Source organism: Trypanosoma grayi, assembly GCF_000691245.1.
Source record: "Trypanosoma grayi strain ANR4 Tgr_322_V1, whole genome shotgun sequence".
NCBI classification, from domain to species: domain Eukaryota; phylum Euglenozoa; class Kinetoplastea; order Trypanosomatida; family Trypanosomatidae; genus Trypanosoma; species Trypanosoma grayi.
The window spans coordinates 1-17,945 of NW_008825941.1; the positions used below are offsets into that span (position 1 = coordinate 1).

At 51.8% G+C, this 17,945-nt stretch overlaps 6 protein-coding genes across 6 annotated transcripts; all 6 read left to right on the plus strand.

Annotated features, from left to right (window-relative positions):
- Positions 1 to 282: 282 nt before the first annotated feature.
- Positions 283 to 4,899, plus strand: DQ04_03221000 (putative WD40 repeat protein; the record flags this gene model as incomplete). The annotated part of the gene is made up of 1 exon (XM_009312639.1): positions 283 to 4,899. One exon carries the CDS (start codon positions 283 to 285, stop codon positions 4,897 to 4,899), a length of 4,617 nt encoding a protein of 1,538 aa, XP_009310914.1.
- A 615-nt stretch (positions 4,900 to 5,514) lies between these two features.
- On the plus strand, positions 5,515 to 6,798 carry DQ04_03221010 (putative nicotinate phosphoribosyltransferase; the record flags this gene model as incomplete). Its single annotated transcript, XM_009312640.1, has 1 exon — positions 5,515 to 6,798. One exon carries the CDS (start codon positions 5,515 to 5,517, stop codon positions 6,796 to 6,798), a length of 1,284 nt encoding a protein of 427 aa, XP_009310915.1.
- A 1,591-nt stretch (positions 6,799 to 8,389) lies between these two features.
- Positions 8,390 to 10,174, plus strand: DQ04_03221020 (hypothetical protein; the record flags this gene model as incomplete). Its single annotated transcript, XM_009312641.1, has 1 exon — positions 8,390 to 10,174. One exon carries the CDS (start codon positions 8,390 to 8,392, stop codon positions 10,172 to 10,174), a length of 1,785 nt encoding a protein of 594 aa, XP_009310916.1.
- Positions 10,175 to 10,538: 364 nt separating this feature from the next.
- On the plus strand, positions 10,539 to 11,222 carry DQ04_03221030 (S-phase kinase-associated protein 1; the record flags this gene model as incomplete). The annotated part of the gene is made up of 1 exon (XM_009312642.1): positions 10,539 to 11,222. One exon carries the CDS (start codon positions 10,539 to 10,541, stop codon positions 11,220 to 11,222), a length of 684 nt encoding a protein of 227 aa, XP_009310917.1.
- Positions 11,223 to 11,556: 334 nt separating this feature from the next.
- On the plus strand, positions 11,557 to 14,694 carry DQ04_03221040 (calcium-transporting ATPase; the record flags this gene model as incomplete). Its single annotated transcript, XM_009312643.1, has 1 exon — positions 11,557 to 14,694. One exon carries the CDS (start codon positions 11,557 to 11,559, stop codon positions 14,692 to 14,694), a length of 3,138 nt encoding a protein of 1,045 aa, XP_009310918.1.
- A 784-nt stretch (positions 14,695 to 15,478) lies between these two features.
- On the plus strand, positions 15,479 to 17,410 carry DQ04_03221050 (hypothetical protein; the record flags this gene model as incomplete). Its single annotated transcript, XM_009312644.1, has 1 exon — positions 15,479 to 17,410. The coding sequence occupies one exon, from the start codon at positions 15,479 to 15,481 to the stop codon at positions 17,408 to 17,410; it is 1,932 nt and encodes a 643-aa protein (XP_009310919.1).
- Positions 17,411 to 17,945: the final 535 nt, after the last annotated feature.

The following is a 17,945-nucleotide window of genomic DNA, read 5'->3' on the forward strand; positions in this document are numbered from 1 at the left end:
GCTCCTGCGGTGCAGGTGAGCTGTGGGCGTAAAGGAAAACGTCTGCTCGCGCTTCTGCAGCCGAGAGAGGAGGACACAGATGATGAAACGTCGCGCCAGGCACAGGCTTTGCTAACGACGGCCAACGCAAGTCACTCGACTGATGATGTAGTTCCTGCTTCTCCAGAAGCGGCCGCAGCAGAGGTTGTGGAGGTGGATTCGCAGGAAGCCAGTGTGTCGTGCCAGGGCAATGCAGCGCCGCCGTTGGAGGAACGTCTTTGCCTGGAAGATTTGTGGCGGCTCATGTCGTTCTTCGCTTTGGGCGTAGACCCTTTTGCCAACCACATAGCGGAAATGTCTTCGTCCGATGACGCATCCGCTCTGAAGAGCACCACTGAGAAGTCTCTTGCTAATCGTTCTCGCACGACTGTCGGATCGTGTCATCAAGCGAGTTCGACAGAACATACAAAACAGTCACCCCCATCAGAGGCACAGCCTGCACCCAGTGCCGATAAGCCGTCTGGAAAAAGCAGAATTGCGTCTATTCGCTCGCGTGACGGGACGACGTATCCTGTTGAGACAACGAAGGAGCTGCAGCAGGTGCTCCTATCCGCTGATGCAATGGGCAGAACCACTGGAAATGAGGCGTACACGCGAGTTCTGACCGAGAAGGAGTTCGCGGAGGCCGTCAAGGCCGTCGTTCCAAGTGCCACAGACGAGGAAATCATGGATCTCATGATGAAGGTTGACTACGAGGCAAAAGGGCGTACCACGTGGGATGACTTTTCAACGTTTTTGGTTTCTCGGAGCCGGCAACGCTCCCAACTCGAAGAGGCCACTGTTTCCCAGATGATCACGCAGCCTGAACCAAATACGTGTCTCCCGTCACTGCAGCATCTGACGGGTACCTGCATGGAGGCAGATGCGCGACGTAAGTTGCTGCTGACGGGTGGATCAGAGGGTACGGTGCGGGCGTGGAGCCTCGATAAACTGGAGAGTCGTGGTGTCGTTTTCGCTGGAGATTCCTGGGTTGTTGGCGTACACTGGGCGAACCAGCTTCAGTGCATCCTCATCGTAACGTTGGACCGCAAGTTGATTGTTTTGGATTCCAAGACTTTGGAAGTGAAGCGGCTCTATCGTGGTCGTGCGATAGTAGATTCCGTGGATGGATATATGTATGCACACGACAGCGTGCGGTCGGTTAAGGTAGGAGGGAGGATCAAGGCACAGGGAACGCGGCACGGCGCAGCAGGCGATGATATTGGTATTGGTGGAGAGAGGACTAACGGTAACACTTTTGGTAGAACTCAAGGCACGTCTCCATTGTGGCGCCCTGGACAAGTGAAAAAGAAGAAAACACCCGAGGCCACTGCGACATTGGCGACACCTGGAACAGGACCATACGTGCAGTGCTCTGTAGAGGAATGCCTTTTGGCTGGTCTCGTGGATGCTGTATCGTGTTCTCTTTTCCACCATTCCGCACTTCGTGAGGATGTGCTATTGCTGGCAACAGTAATTGGGGAGGTGCGCTTCTACGTGATTCCAAAAACTTCAAAGCGAGTGATCTCACCGCAGTCTGTAGTGCGCTTGCATGAGAAACGTATCAACAAGATGAGCATTATGTTCTGTACCAGTGCTCTCTTGACAGCATCGGATGACGGCACCGTTAAGATGACCTCGCTGGATACAGGATCGCTGCTGCGGACGTTTGTGACGTCGGGTCCTGAGCAGCATGCGGCGGTGCATGATTTTGCAGTGAATTCGCAATTGCGGCTGCTTGTGACAGTGGGCCCGGAGCGGTACGGCATAGTCTGGGATTTCTCTCACGAAACTCCAATGGCTGTGCTTGATGCACACAACAGCCCATGCCGGTGCTGCGCTGTGCATTCGAAGCATAGCCAAATCTTTACATCTGGAACAGATGGATCTATATTTATCTTTGACACGCAGGGTTATAGGCTGACACAGGTGCTTCACGTGCAGCATCTCACTCCCCAGCGTATTATGTACGATGAAAAGCATTTGCGCCTGCTGTGCCTGGCAACACACCCATATTTTCACGGGCGGCAGCGTCACGCGGCTACTGCGTGTTCAAGCAAGTATGAAGGCCACATGGCGGCGATGGTGGGTGTGATGTACAACAAGACCTATGATGTTATTGTCACCATTGACGTGGAAGGGCACGTTATGACATGGAAGCGGTATAACGGCGCCCCCGTGTTTACTTTTCGGCTGAAGGACTTCTCCGACTCCGCCGTGATGAATGCTGCGCGGCTCACATGTTTTGCGTTGGACGGGCTAGAGCGTCGTTTGCTCACAGGATTTCAGAACGGGGCAGTGGCGGTGTGGAACTTAGTGAATGGCCAGACGACAAACGTTATTACAGCAGCTGCAGAAAGTTTCGCTACGACCACCATTAGGCCGGAGGTGACGGCGCTCGCATCCTTGATGCGTGAAGGTATTACTTTTTTTATTTTCGCTGCCGCAGGACAGCTCTTCTCCACCCGAGAGTCGAGTACATTCACCATTGCAAGTGCTAGCAAGTGGGAGATGCCAGAGCGCTTTGGCGAGGTGCTCGCGATGCTGCCGGTGTCGCCACAGATTCTCGTGTGCGGTACCTCTTCCGGTGCACTTGTGTTCTACCACGTGCTGGCGGAACGGCAAGAGGGCTCTGCGCTCTGGGTGGTTGATGTCACGGAGCCTTTGCGCCGCTCGCTCCGCCCCTCCATCGAGGGACGGCGCAATGAGCCACAGGGCCCTGTGATCACCTCTCGCGTGATTAAGATGTTTCCACTCCAAACTGTGGGAGAACACATCCTCATGACGGTACACGCGGATGGCACCGTGGCACTGTGGCATACGCTACGCCGTCTATTGATGGACACTGCCAGTGTGCGAAGTGCGTTCCCGACAAATGGATGTGAGACAAGCTTGTCACACGTTTCGATGGATCGCGAGGATCAGCACATTGTATTTGCTGATGATCACGGTAACATTCACGTCTGCAGTCTTGTGCTCCGCGCGTCTCCCGACGAGGGATGCATGCGCCCACCACGTTTGCCGCAGCTTCAGAGCGGTAGCGGCACCGGCAGGCTGAAGGTGCGTTGGCCTGGATCACCCTTTGACAGCCAGGAGTTTGCGGATGACATGGAGGTTGGTACAAAGGTACGTGAGGACGGTGGGGAACAAACCGACGACAAACAACAGAGGATTGTAGAAGAAAAGACTCCCTATGTTTTTGCTGGTTTCTGCAGAGACTATGTATTTCATAGCGGGTTTTCATCAGTATCTGGTGTGGCTTTTATAGACTCCCAAAATAAAAGTGACACAGGGATAACAGCAGCAGAAGCAGCAGCAGCAGCAATGGATGCAAGGACTTCACCCGATATTCAAGTGGATACGAGAGAAGTAGGACCCATGCAGAATAAGGAGACAGGGACGAGACCCTCAACCGCCACTCCTAGTGGCACTACCAGTGGTGCCGTCCCATTCGCCTTTTCTCCACCTGTTAGTTATGGTGGCTTAATAGTGGTATCATCTGGTTCTGACAACTTCACGCGCCTGTTCACTTTCGACGGGACAATTATTGGAGAATGCGGGATGAACAAGTGGGCCTTGGGCAAAGTATCAACGTACGAATTCCTAGGCTCTAAACCGACAAGAAGGCTCCCACCGCATTACTGCTCTGTTGAGGTCGTAGATTTCTTGCAGGAGGGGCTTCTGATGGAAAAAAGCTTTGCTGCAAGCTACCGACGTAGTCGACAGGCACGTGGCCCACTTAAGGTGGGTAAACAACCTGGAGATTCCTTGTTGGCGTATGAGGTACCGGTTCATCATTCGTTGGCGAGTGCTGTTGATTCAAGCACCGTGTTGGCACCGGGTCCTGGTGGTTCAGCGTTAGAATGCCAGCAGGGAGACCGGTCTCCTGTGCAAACCTTGGCTGAGGAACTCCTGAAGCGGGTAGATCTTGGGCAAGAACAAAAACAGCCTCAGCGGTCGCAGCAGAGTCAGGGACGGACGCGATTTCTCCCGCTGTCAAAGTCTCCTCCACTTGATGAGATGACGACGCTGTCTACACAATTACGCTCTCGACGTGCGCGAGAAACACAAATGATGGGACTTGTCAAGGGCGAATATATTTCAAAGCTGCGCGGATTGCCTATTGTTGACACGGAGGATGACTCGACCCCTCCTGAGATACCCTCCGGTATTCTATATGGCACAAGAAGTCTCGTGCGGATTGATCAGGCTAGTGAATCTTCTGCCGTGCTCTCCGGAACCAACAATAACGTTACCCACGTCGCCGCAGTAGATAACACTGTCCAGGAAGGAGCATCTGTTGGTGTAGACACGTGGAGCTCCGCCTCGGCTACGACAGCTGTTGGAGGTGGTGTTGCTCATGGTGCAGGTTTGCAAAAGTTGCACCCAACATCATCGACGACAGGAGCGCGGAAATGGGCGCCGTCTGCTATAAACGAACCTGACACGGCACGAGCTGCTGCAGCGTCGGGAAATCACCACGGTGTGGTGTTTAGCAACGGTGTAGTCCCAGCTGAAGACGAATCCTCACGCAACGGCTTGATACAGGAACACATGCAGGCACAGCGGCGCATGCTGCTCATGTTGGGGCGAAAGGACTCTGTACTCGAGGGAATACTGCCCTGCACAAGCGGTACAAGCAACACTGGTTCTTCAATTGAGTCTGATACAGGGGCGTTCTGTGCTCATCTGCTCGCGTCACGCCGGCTGCAGTCGTCGGGCGTTACGGATGCAAAGTCTCGCGTGGCACAGATTTCTTCGCGAATGCGCTTGTTTCGTGTGGAGCAGATAATGCCACCGAGGGGGACGCGTGCGCGCGAGGAGGTCTCTGCATGGGATGAGAGAATGAAAAGCATGAACAGTCCTGACAACAAGAGGTAACGTGTAGAGATCGTGCATTGTTCCTGACTGGACCATTAAAAGAGACCCATTGCCCATTTTTGTGTGTGTTTGAAAAGGGACCTGCTTCTGCTACTTCCTGCCTTATGTGTTTGGTTTGGTTCTTAATGCATCTGAGGCTTTTTTTTGTTTTGTGGATTGGAAGGAGGAATGTACAGATGGAATGTATTGTGCTCATGTTTTCTGTAAATTAGGAGAGTGGCCCAGGAGATATACACTTTTTTGTTTCGGCCTTGCTACCCTTTTCTTTTCTTTTCTTTCTTTATATATGCTCATTTGTGTGATGTCCCTGTCCTTTCTGTTTTTGTATGCCAGCGTCTGTGTGTGTGTGTTCTATTCCTACGCTACCGCGAGGCTTTTTTTTTGTAGTGTATAAAAGTGGAGCACTGCGTTCAGCATATAATCTCGTTGTAAAAAGTATATATATATATATATGAACTGCTTTTTGTTTTTTTTTCCTCACGCCCTTTAATGACCTGTTCATCTTCACCTTCGTGTGCTCCCCCTTTCTTTGTTGGCATGTCTGTGTCTCTGTGTGTGTGTAGCCGGTGTGCTTGAGGTCTTGAGGGGTAAGATAAGAGGCAACAACTGCGGCAAATGCCCGGTACGATGAAGCCAATCATAACGTCCATCCTGGACACGGATGCATACAAGCTGCACATGCAGCAGGCCGTTTTTCACCTCTATCCGACCGTTCGCGCCACTTTTGAGTTTCACTGCCGCAACGAGGACGACCACCTTGGTGACGCCGCTGATGCTATACGCGAACAGGTTGCACTGATGAATAATATTGCGCTAACTGATGATGAATACAATTACTTGTCATCGAGGCGATTTATCCGCAAGGACTACCTTGATTGGCTCCGCACGTACAGGTTTAACCCACAGCAAGTGACCGTTAACGCGGTGCCGGCCAACGGTGGTGAAACGGATCTCGCCATCACAATTGAGGGGCCATGGGTGGAGACAATTCTCTGGGAGGTTCCGCTGCTCGCCGTCGTGAGTGAAGTGGTGCACCAGCAGCGCACACCACATATTGGAGTGGCGGAGGCGGTTGCGCATCTCGAGCACAAACTAGATGTGTTTTTTGCCAGCACACCAGCTAAGGAAATTGAAACCTTCTGTGTCAGTGACTTCGGCGCTCGCCGCCGCTACAGTTATGCTGTCCAGGAGACGGTTGTGAGGACACTACAGTCAGACCCTAGATTTTGTAGGCACCTCTGCGGCACCAGTAACTACCTTTTGGCAATGAAGCTGAACCTGCCAGCAGTTGGCACACAGGCGCACGAGTGGTTTCAGGCGCACCAGCAACTTGCACCAATGCTGTGCGACTCGCAGCGGGTGGCGTTAACGCGGTGGCTGAAGGAATATCCGCACGACCTTCTCGTTGCGCTCACTGACTGCATCTCAATGGACAGTTTCCTGAATGACTTCACCAAGGATCTTGCTAACGCCTACATGGGCCTCCGCCACGACTCAGGCGACCCGTTCGAGTGGGGACGCAAAGCTGTGGAACACTACCAGCGCCTCGACATCGACCCCAAAAGTAAGACGCTCGTCTTTTCTGACTCACTCGACCTCGAGAAGGCCGCAAAGTTGCACCGAAGATTCTCCAACGAGGTGAACGTGTTGTGTGGGGTTGGGACGCAGTTGTCGTGCTCCATCCCTGGTGTGCGCGCACTGAACGTCGTCATCAAAATGACACGCTGCGAGGGAAAGCCAGTTGCAAAGATCTCAGATGCACCAGGAAAAAGTATTTGCCGCGACACCAACTTTATTCGTGAGCTGCAGCGTGCTTTTGGCCTCTCCAAGATGGCGATTGCTGCTGCAGCAGCAGCAGCAGCAGCCGTCTCCATGGACGATGGCATCCGCAAAGCGTAATGTCCCGCGGCGGGAAAAGCAAAGAAAAAGGCAAAGATTGAATGTCATGTTTGTGGTGTCTTTATTTACTTATTCAACCAGGAAGGATTCATGGGGCAATAGCCCAACACAAAAGACGATGAATTAGGCCAAGAGAAACAAGAAGGCCCAAACGAAAACAAAAAAAAAAGAATAGGCGAAAGAAGGGGAATATCTTCTTTCGATCTGCAACATAGGGAAACTCACTCACGTGCGCACCAATAATTGCACTGCTTCATCTATCATTCCGGCTTGTCTCCAGCAGATTTGTTGCACTGCGACGAGGAAAGACATCCAAACAGCAAAGGCGATAAACGTCCGTGTGTGTTGTGTGTGCCTACGTGACTCAAAAAAAGAAAATATGATTGTCTCGGATATATATATATATATATATATACAGATATATGTATGCAAACACAAATTGCGCACACAAGCAAATAAGACACGAAACTAAAAAAAAAACAAAAAACAAATAAAACGATGCTCATATATGAGCTCGTGATTTCATGCATGAAGTTAATACGGAATGCTTCTCTCTCTGTGAGTATGTGTCTGTGGGGGCGTTTGCGTGGAATGATGAATGAAGCGGAGTGAGGGAAGCTCTCGTTTGATATCAGTCAATCATTTTTTCTGCCTGTGTGATTGCATGTTAGGTGAGTGTCGGTGCGTCTGTGTGTGTGTGTCGGTGCTTGTGGGGAACACCGAAATATAAGGCACGATATGTGCTCCTGCAATTGTTTTTAAAAAAAGTGAGCAAGTAAAAGAAGTAAATTTTGTTGGGGTGCGAAGGGGTAGGGAAAAGAAGACGAGGGGAAGGAAGGGGAGATGCGCTGCGGGTGGTGGTGGTGGTGGTGTGGGCCGCGTGGTGGGGGTTGCGGAAGGAAGCTGGTGAGGGGATGCTATATATCAAAAAAGAAAAGGAACCCCCACTCCCCCCCCAAAAAAAAAACAACTAGGCAGCCGCCCGCACACCCCACTTGGGGCCCAGCACTCCATACATTCCTTCTTTTTTTTTCGTTTGTCGCTTCTTTTTTTCTTCTTTTCGCTCTTTTTTGTGTTTGCCCAATGATTTTTTTTTTCTTTTTCTTTTTTCTTTCTCTTCGGTTTCTGTCGTGGTGGTTGAGTGCTCACTCAGTCGTTTCCTCCGGTGTGGTGGTGGGAGGTGCGAGGGGAGGTGGCGCATGATTGTGCCGGTGTGTGTTTTCGCTGACGTGGTTGCTGCAGTTCCTTCTTTTCTCTTGGTCACCACACACGGGGAGACACACACATGCACAGACAAACACGCATACGCTGCTGCTTACGTTTATTAGCGTAGGAGAGTACTGTGCCTGTCTTTATATTCTCTTTCCGAGAACAGTTCACTTTGGCCTTTCTGGCGTATGGTCCTGTTCGTTCCTCTTATCCCGGACAATTTATTCCTCTTCTTTCTTGTCTCCGCTCAACCATTCTTCGCCCCCTCTTTCTCTCTCTCTCTCTCTCTTTCTCCCCCCCCCCTTTCCCGTTACGCCTTCAAACAACGTTTGCATTGGGAGCAGTGCGGGTGGAAGAGGGAATTGGGACGTCAAGAAGCGTAATGCTGGAGCGGGCCGTGCTGGAGGGCCACGCGCTGCAGCTGTGGGAGCTTCCGGCCCGCCTCCACGGCAATGAGGCGCTGCTGCGCGATTTTTTTGTGCGACACTTCGACCGCACGCCAGCGTCTCGCATCAAAACAGTTGCGTTCGGTGGCAGCGACGATGAAGACGAGAATAACCACAGCAACGGGGGCGGTGGGAGGCGCAGCAAATCGCTTCGTGTGGGTGGAGAGGCGATAGTGGAGTTCTTTGAGGAGGACGGTGTGAAGCATGTGTTGTCGCGCATTATTCAGCACGAGTTACTCGAGCGGGATGAGGCGAGTCACATTGAGCTGCGGCGCGGGTTTGTCTACCTGGGTCACGACCGTCTGCTGGTGGAGGGTGTCGTGCATCTGGTGCAATTGCCAGATGCCTCTGACAGCACCGCGGCGGCGGCAGCGGTGGGGGGTGGCGCGGCACAGCATCGCGGTTTTCCTGCGGCACCGCAGCGTGAAGGAGGTGCTGCCAGTCGTACCGATGGTGGCACAAGAAAGAATCTCATGGAGAAGAATGACTGGAGCACCGAGGAGGACAATGATGACGACGACGACGACGACGAGGAAGAGGATGATAACGAATATGATGAGGAGGAAAAGGAAGGCGGCAAGGAGGAGAGGCACGCGGCGGTGAAGAGAGTCGCGTCGCTCCAGCAGGAGAGGCCGGCGGGAGGGGCGTGTGCCGTTGTGCTCTGCATGACGTTTGTGTGCACGTTTAATCGCCACCGCCGCGACTCTGCTCGGTCACACGAGGGCGAGAATGACTTTGGCGTCACGCCTCATGTTATCTTTCAGTTGTTGCGCGGCACCTGCCTTGTCCGCAAGGTTGTTATGTTCCGCCGCGACTCCACACATGAGGGTGGTGGTGGCAGTGGCACTACCGCGGCCAACGGCAACGCGAACCGCCAGATGGTGCGGGCGCTTGTTGAGGTGGGTGATGAGGAGGAGGCGAAGCGCGTGGTGAACGCCTTCCACGCCACAACACTGGAGCTGGCGTGCCCTGCACCAAACGAAAATGAGACAGAGTTCCGTTGTCGTGTGTATACACGATACGACGATGACGCTCGCGCAAACAGACAGCTCGCTGTGCCAGTGAACACGCATTCGGCACTCTGCGTGACGCCGCAGAACCTCGCGATGATGGGCTCCACGTTCCGGCGCTGCAGATACGACGAAGACGCGCACGGCGGCGACAGGATGGAAGGAGGTGCCGCGGCGGCGCGTGATCTGGTGCATGGCGGGTGGCAACACCGCGAGGATGGTGCCACACGGCACAATGATGGCGAGGAAGATGACGGCCACGACCGCGGCAGAAGGCGCCGCGAGCGGTCGAGTGAGGAGCGGCACCGTCACCGGCGACGGCGACGGCACTCCCACGAGCGGCGAAAGCATAGTTCGTCGCGGCACCGTAGCCGAAATCGCGATTCCCGCAGGCGAAGTCCCAGCAATGAGGATATGCACGGGGCGCATCGCCGGTCAGCGTTAGCGACAATACCGGACGCCAGTAGCCATCATGGATATCTCTACCCGCACCAGCAGTATCGGGAGCAGCAGCAGCAGCAACAACGGCAGCATCAGCAACAAGAACAGGAGCAACAACTACAACTACAACAGCGGCAACCTACAAAGGAGGTGCTCCCGCCCGGGTGGCGCGCTGTCTACTCGGAGCAGTACCAGAGGATGTACTACGTGCACCGCGACCCGGTGACGGGTGTGGAGGTGTCCTCGTGGGAGGTGACGCCCATGCCGTGATCGGGTTAGTGGGGGAGGGGAATACGGAGATCGTACGATATCTGCTGCTTGGGGAATGCGGTGAGTGAAATCAGCATTGAATGTGGGAGTGTAGGGCAGAAACGAACAAGAAAAGGAAAGTAACGTCACTGAAAAAAAGTTTAAGTCAATTATGAACAAAGTTTTCATATACGATCCTTTCATATATATATATATATATACATATATATATATATAGTATTTACACATATACAGCATGCCCTTTTTCTCGTTTGTTTGTTTTTTTGTTCTGCCAAAATTTATCGAATCTTCCTGCGATATACTCAGCAGGTATATATACACACACTTAGATACGTACAATAGGAATACCAAGATCTCATGAGGGATGCCAGACCAGCTGCTAGTGCTTATCGGATCTGATGGCAAGCGTGTTACTGTGAGCCGTTCCGCCGCAACGCAAGCCTCTTTGGTGCTGCGCGACCTTCTCGACGGGAGAGAACCGACGGGAAATATCCCAAGTGGGCCCAATGAGGAGAATGGCAACGTTGTAGTCGATACAACCAGGGGACAGGTGGTGCAGGGAAGCAGTAGCAGTAGAAGCATTCCAGTTGTTGAGCTCCCATTTCCGTACTTCACTGGTGATATTCTTCAGCGAGTCTGTGCGCACATAACATACCGATACAACTATCAGCCGCCTAGTAAACGGGCTAGTGGGGTAGCTGCGGGAATTAACAACAACAGCTCCACTGCATTGAGTGGACTCCCTATTCGAAATGTGATGCGTGAAATACCGCGGCCAATGATGTTGCCACTCAACGAATACTTAGACTCATTCGACAGATGCTTTTTGGAAGACTGGGATGAGGCAATCACAGTACTGATGGTGAAGGCTGCAACATTGTTGAATTACGAGGAGCTGCTGAACTTGGCGTCTGCAAAACTAGCGGTGTATCTGATGGAGAAATCGGTTGAAGGTCTCCGTGCACTTTTGGGAGTGGAAAGCGACTTCACACCGGAGGAGGAAGTCTGGTTGAAGAAAGAGTATGAGAGACTACAAGATGAAAGGTAGAGGAAAGCATACGTGCTCCCCGGTGCCTCTGTATGTATGCGTGTGCCGCCTGGAGAAAAAGGAGGGATGACTCTTTGACTGACAGGTGGAGGAGCCAGTCCCCATACATACAGAGAGAGAGCGAGAGAAGTGCGCTCCTGGACTCTTCTTCAAGAACGGAACAAATCGGTTCACTTCTCCGGCTATAATAAAAATTTTCAATAATGGCAACAACACGCGTAGGGCTGTAATATTTTTCTTTTCTTTCCTTTCCCCCCCTCCCCCCTCCGCTTTCTTGCAAAGGAACTAGCGCGAATAGAGTGCTTCCTGCCACTTTCTTTTAAGGGTGGGTTGGATGCAACACGAGCCCGCCGTGGTGCATATTCACAGTGGTGGGGTGCGTGAGAAGGCTGCGGATGGACCCGCGCAGCGTCTCGCAAATATTGTAGGTCACAAGCGGTTGGACCTGTTTGTCTCTGAGATAGGGGGCCACCATGGGCTGCTGNGTCTGTTTGATGTCCGCTCAGAGGACCCCAAAGCGTGGAGCGGAGCTGCTGCCTTTCGTGGTGGTGTGTTAGCCGGCTCTGTGCCGGAGCGGCGTCAACGTTTTGGCGCTAACAGGCTGCCACGCGTTCAGAAAAAGACTGTGTGGAATTTCATTAAAGAGTCAGTCGCAGAAGACAGAATACTGCAACTCCTCATTGCCTCTGCGGTTTTGTCCATTGTGCTCGGCCTCACTACGCCAGACTACCGTGAAGGGAAGGTAGATATGAGTACAGGGTGGGTGGAAGGTGCGGCTATATTTGTTTCTGTCTTCATTGTTGTTTCGCTGAGTGCGTTGAACAATTACAAAAAGCAGGAGCAGTTCTCAAATGTCATTGAGCGAGATGATCAGACCCGACGGCGTGTGCTTGTATGGCGCTACGAGTCTCTCGCAGGTGATGAACTTGGTTTGCGTAGTATGGAGGTGCGCAGCGAAGACATTGTGGTTGGTGACGTTGTGCAGATTTCAGCCGGAATGGAGTTGGGCTTTGACGCGATTTTGTTCGACGATTGTCACGTTGTGTGTGACGAGTGTAACGTGACGGGCGAGAGCGATGAGGTACTCAAGGATATGAATCATGACCCTTTCTTGATTAGCGGTTCCAGCATTCTTGATGGATCATCGGAGGCTGTAGCGATCGTCTGTGCAGTAGGAGAGAGCAGCTTTGCTGGGGAAATCGCCATGGCTATTCAGAATACTGAGAAGAATAACACACCGCTCCAGGATCAGCTCGAGTCGATGGCGGAGCGAATTGGTAAGTTTGGTCTCTTGGCGGCCATCTTTACCTTTGTTGCGCTTTTCCTCAAGGAGACTTACAATGTGGTGGTGCACGGCAGTCCATTCTTTGCCATGAAGTTTTTCGAGAACCTCACAACTGCTATCGCTATCGTTGTGGTGGCAGTGCCGGAGGGACTGCCACTCTCCGTAACTATTTCACTTGCTTACTCAATGCGACGCATGCTGCAGGACGGAAATTTGGTGCGGCACCTTGCGGCGTGTGAGACGATGGGTGGCGCGACGGTGTTATGCACAGATAAGACAGGTACCATCACGTCCCCTAACGTGAAACTGGTGCGTGTCTTCTTTGAGGGACGTAACCATGAGCGTCACAACGATACTTTCAATAGACCAGGCCTTCAGTCAGAAGCAATTGTAACCGCTTCATCCGTGAGGACGGCCACGCAGTTAATGGAGTGCGTTGCAATTAGTGCCTTGGATCCTGAGTTGGGGCGGGCACAAACTAAAACTGCAGAGGCCCTGATGCAGTTGGATTCAAACATTTGTATTGCCTCTGAGGGAGGGTCCGTGGCACCATTTTCCTACAATGTTGATCCATTGCTGGCTATCATGCGGGATAAAACATGCTGTGCACGATTCCCTTTCAGCTCTTTCCAGAAGAAGAGCACAACAGTCATTAAGCATCCGAGCGGGGTTGTGCAGGAGTATGTGTGCGGAGCCCCAGAGATTGTGCTGGAGAGGTGTCAGAACACGATGCTAGAGGATGGTCGCCTGGAGCCACTTGATGCCAAGAGGCGTGCCTACTACGAGAGTGTAGTGCGCAGCTACGCGCAGGCTGGCCTTCGTACAGTGTGCTGCGCCTACGGAGATGTGCAACACACGGAGGCCGCTATGCCACATGCCCCGCCTAATATACCGTTAAATTTTCTGGCAGTGATTGCACTGGAGGAGGTTATTCGATCAGAAGTGCCCAGGGCACTAAGTATGTGCGCCCGCGCTGGGCTGCGCGTGATCATGATCACTGGTGACGCACTGCTCACGGCCATCAACATCGCAAGCCGCTCCGGTCTCCTACGGATCCCAGAGACCACCAACAGTGAGGACCTAGGAGCCTGCCCCTCTTCCCCCCTTGTCGATACACTGATAACAGGTGGCTATGTGGTGGATGGGCCAGTCTTTCGAAGCCTCAGCGATAGCGAGATACTGAATAGATACATTGGAAACATCTGTGTTTTGGCCCGCGCAACGCCTCTCGATAAGAAACGTCTACTGCAATTGTTGAAGCGGTATGATCCTCTTGCCGTTGTGGCAGTGACAGGTGATGGCACCAACGACGCTCCGGCACTCAAGATGAGTGACGTTGGGTTTGCGATGAATAGCGGTAGCGATGTGGCAAAGAGAGCTTCTGATATTCTCCTCCTCAACGACAACTTTGCCGGAATGGTGAGCGCGACTATGTGGGGTCGAAATGTGAAGGACAACATCCGGAAGTTCTTGCAGTTCCAACTGACTGTGAACTGCGTGGCATGTCTTGTAGCTTTTTGTGGGGCGCTAATGAACGAGCAGAATCTCTCGCCGCTGAAGCCGGTGCAGTTGCTGTGGCTAAATCTTATTATGGATACGCTGGCGGCGCTGGCGCTGGCGACGGAGTTGCCATCTGAATCGACGCTTCTTTCACGACCACCTGAGCCGCGCAGCGCACCTGTCATTCTGCCAAGCATGTGGTTTCAGGTGGCAACTCAAGGTTGCTTTCAATTGTTCTCACAGTTATACATGCTTAGCTCCGGTTGTAGATTATTCACAAATGAAGACACTTCAAAGAAAGGGCGCCTCTCGAGCTCAGAAATTGAATATTTTGGACCGAAACATCTCTCTATTGTGTTTAATCTGTTTGTGTTGATGCAGGTGATGAATTTCTTTAACGCCCGCCTTTTGGATCGAGGGGAAAGCTTCTTTGGACGCTGTGAAGACAGCTCAGGCTTGCTGTTTATTGTATTCATAATTGTACTTGTGCAGGTGTTTATTGTGCAGTGTGGTGGTCGCTTCATGTCAACTGTTCCATTAAGCATGAACGAGTGGCTTTTCTGTACACTCTATGCAAGTGGAAGCCTCGTCGTTGGGGCCTTGTCCCGCTTCTGGTGGTGGCGGTGGCGTGGAAGAGTTCTGAATGTCGGCTGCAGTGATGATGCGTTCGCTGCTCGGCAGCGGTAGAAATGCGCTGTGAATTGAACTGAGCGTAGGCGAGCGGATAAACAATACGTGATTTCGAGACGGATGCGATGCCAACGGTGATTATTATGATGCGTGTGAAAATATAGGGAGGCATTTATATATACACTTTCATCCACTGAAGAAAGGCGAAAAAAAATTATGATCACAAAGCGTCCCAGAAATGCAGTACTTCAGAGAGCGTGGGGTAAAGACTGTCTGCTTTGTAGAGGAGATATGAAGAAATACACTCGCCTTTTCGTTGCAGGTGTGGGTGTGGGTGTCGGAAAGTTGATGGGCGTCTCCTGCGTGGAACTATTTTTCCCTCTTGTCTGATAAATTTATATATGGGTCTCACTATTGTTGTTGCTGTTGATGTCTCCTCCGCGGCCTAAGCCTAATGTGGACTCTTCTTCCCGTCTGGTTCTTCACGCACATATTCGGATAGAGCGGCACAAAATCTCTTGGATTAGTTAGTGACGGCGGACAGCAGTAACGTCAGGACATAAGAAAGGAAGGAGAAACAGAAGGTAAATCCAAGAGAATCTTTTTTTGTTTTGTTGTTTGTGGGTGTGCGCGTGTGTGGCACGGAGGGATTCGCCCTTTTCTTTTGATATTATTGGAGGAGGGGAGTGAGGTGATAACGCCGCAAGTGAAGACTCCCAAACCGGGGGTTAACCAAAGAGCCGAACAGTGTTACATTCCAAGTGGGAATCACACACACACACACACACACACACACGCACTGCTGGACAACTCTGCGCCATCTGTATAACGACGACAGTGCATGAGACAACGACTGCATCATATGGCTGAAGCGAGTGTCGCAGAGGAAGGGATAGATTGCTCCGTGTTGCGGGATAACTGCCAAGTGGCATCTCCCGCTAGGGAAGGTGCACGTCGGAGAGGTGTCAACGACAAATACCACAGCCCTGGCAGCAGTGTACCAAGTGGCTCCGGTTGCACGTCCCCTGCCAACCACCAACAAAATGCCGATAATGCCGTTGATACCAGACCCATCGCGTCACTTTTTACTATGTTTGATGTGGATGATTGCGGTGCCTTGAGTGCCCCGCATGGCGCTTCTGCTGTTTCCGCTGCGAGTCTAAGCAGTCATCCATCTTCTATAGCATATGATATGGGGAGCCAAAGGAATGGCTATGCGTCGAGTGTGAGTTATTCTTGTCTCCCGCGACGCAACTGCACGGATGCATCACAGACAAGGGAGGGTTCCATTACAGGAGATCTGAATCGCCCCTGGCAGCACAAAAATCAACGACCACCGCAGTTGTCACAGACGCACCTCAGTTATCCCGCGCCGTACCGCACGCTGGGGTTTAATCCCTTTTCTGTGTATGGCATGATGAGTTCGCCGGATATGGCCACCAAGTCTCTTGCTGCAGTTAGTACAAAGCCACAGCACGAGCCGTATGGGTACAGCTCCAATATGATATCACCTATCTCTGCTGGCAATCCGCTGAGGACCCCGCGCGACGGCACATCTCCATCTCACATGTCAGCTGTTGCAATGCAGACCACCACCGAAGAGGATGACAATGTGACCGTGACAATCCGGCCGAAGATGCGACGTGCCTCTGGCTCCGCTGGAACTGGCCTCGTGTTTGGAAGCCCGCACTTTCCTCACCAGTCTCACACACGTTGTACTCCAGGGGTGACGTCATTATGCTGCACTTCGCTCAGTGAAACTCAGACGAGAATAAATACAAGTGTATTATCTATCGAGGCGACGCCAATGAAGGACGATCCGCCACAACCTGACTTTGTGACACAAGCTCCCACATTCACGGAGCAAGACGGAAGACGTGTGTGCAGTGACGAAAAGTGCTCTATTGGCGATGTAGAATTGCCCCAGGCAGTACTCTCTTCTTCGGCGAAACCAAAAACTGTAACTAATGGTGAAAATAGCCACAAGAATGATAAAGAAGACGAGTTTAGAGAAAAAAGCAATTCTAAACAACAGCAAGTTTCCCTAAACGATGAACACTTACGAGTTGTCGTAGTGAAAGGGAAGTACCAGTGCAAGCGCTTTGTCACTGATTTGGATTCAGTAGCGATCGGAACGTTGGTGATTGTGGAAGGCGATCGGGGAGAAGACATTGGCACCGTTGAAAGCATCGAGGACTACGTAAGTGCTGTTGCAGCTCATGCAGCAGAAAAAGCAACTACACCTGTGGAGGACGGCGATGAATGTGCGAAAGACGCCACTGAGGAAGGGCACCACTTGAAGGGTGCCGTGACGGGTGCGGGGAGTAATCATAGCAGTAGAAGTAGTAGTGGCCACAGTGACAAGAACGCTGGCGCATCCAAATCATTTCCCTGCGTCTTGCGTGTGGCGACCGACGAAGATCGTACCAAGCTCGCGGCTCTTCGCGCGGAGGATGCCTCAGTTCTCCCTGAGGCAAGGCGAATTGTCACTTCCTTCACCAACAGCACCCCCTCTTCGGCGGGAGTGACCACCGAGGACGTTGAGTACCAATTCGACCGGCAGAAAATCACCATTTACGTGCGGCGACCTACCGAAACAGCCTTCGTGAACTTCCGACGTATACAGCGGCGACTGTACCGGCTGCTGAAGTGCCGTATTTGGCTCGCGTACATGGATGAGGTGGAGTCTGGCGAAGGTTTTGATGTGCAGAAACAGAAACGCAAGGCAAAGAAGAATGAAAAGCATGATGATGTGAAGGATATATTGGAGTGATTTTTCTCTCCGTATTTTTGTGTGTGTCTTTCAGTAACAGGGGGACAGAAGGGGTGGAGGGAAGCAGCACCGTTACTCCGTGACATTTGCCCGTTGCTCTTGATGTTATTGTATCGATGGATTATATATGGGCTCGTCAATAGATGTGCAAATACTCAAGTATGTGCATCTCTATATAGGTGTGCGTATGGTTGCATATATATATATATATTCTTTGTGTGTGTGTGTGTGTGTGTGTGTGCATGTCAGAGTGACTGATATCATGGTGCTTCGCGTGTGCTGCAGTAGTAGTTTCTGTTACGCTCATCACTCATCAGCACTACACCCCATAGCACCAGCTCACTCTCGCCATACATTGACAGGCATTTTTCTCTTTATTCGTTCACGTTGCCTCCAGAGGGCGTGGCTTTATTTCTCGTTTCTTTCACTCCCTTTATTTTCGAGAATGCTTCCGCTGCTAGTATGCGGATTAAACACTTTTTCCTCTTTTACATTCTTTATTCATTTACCAATATATATATATATATATATATAT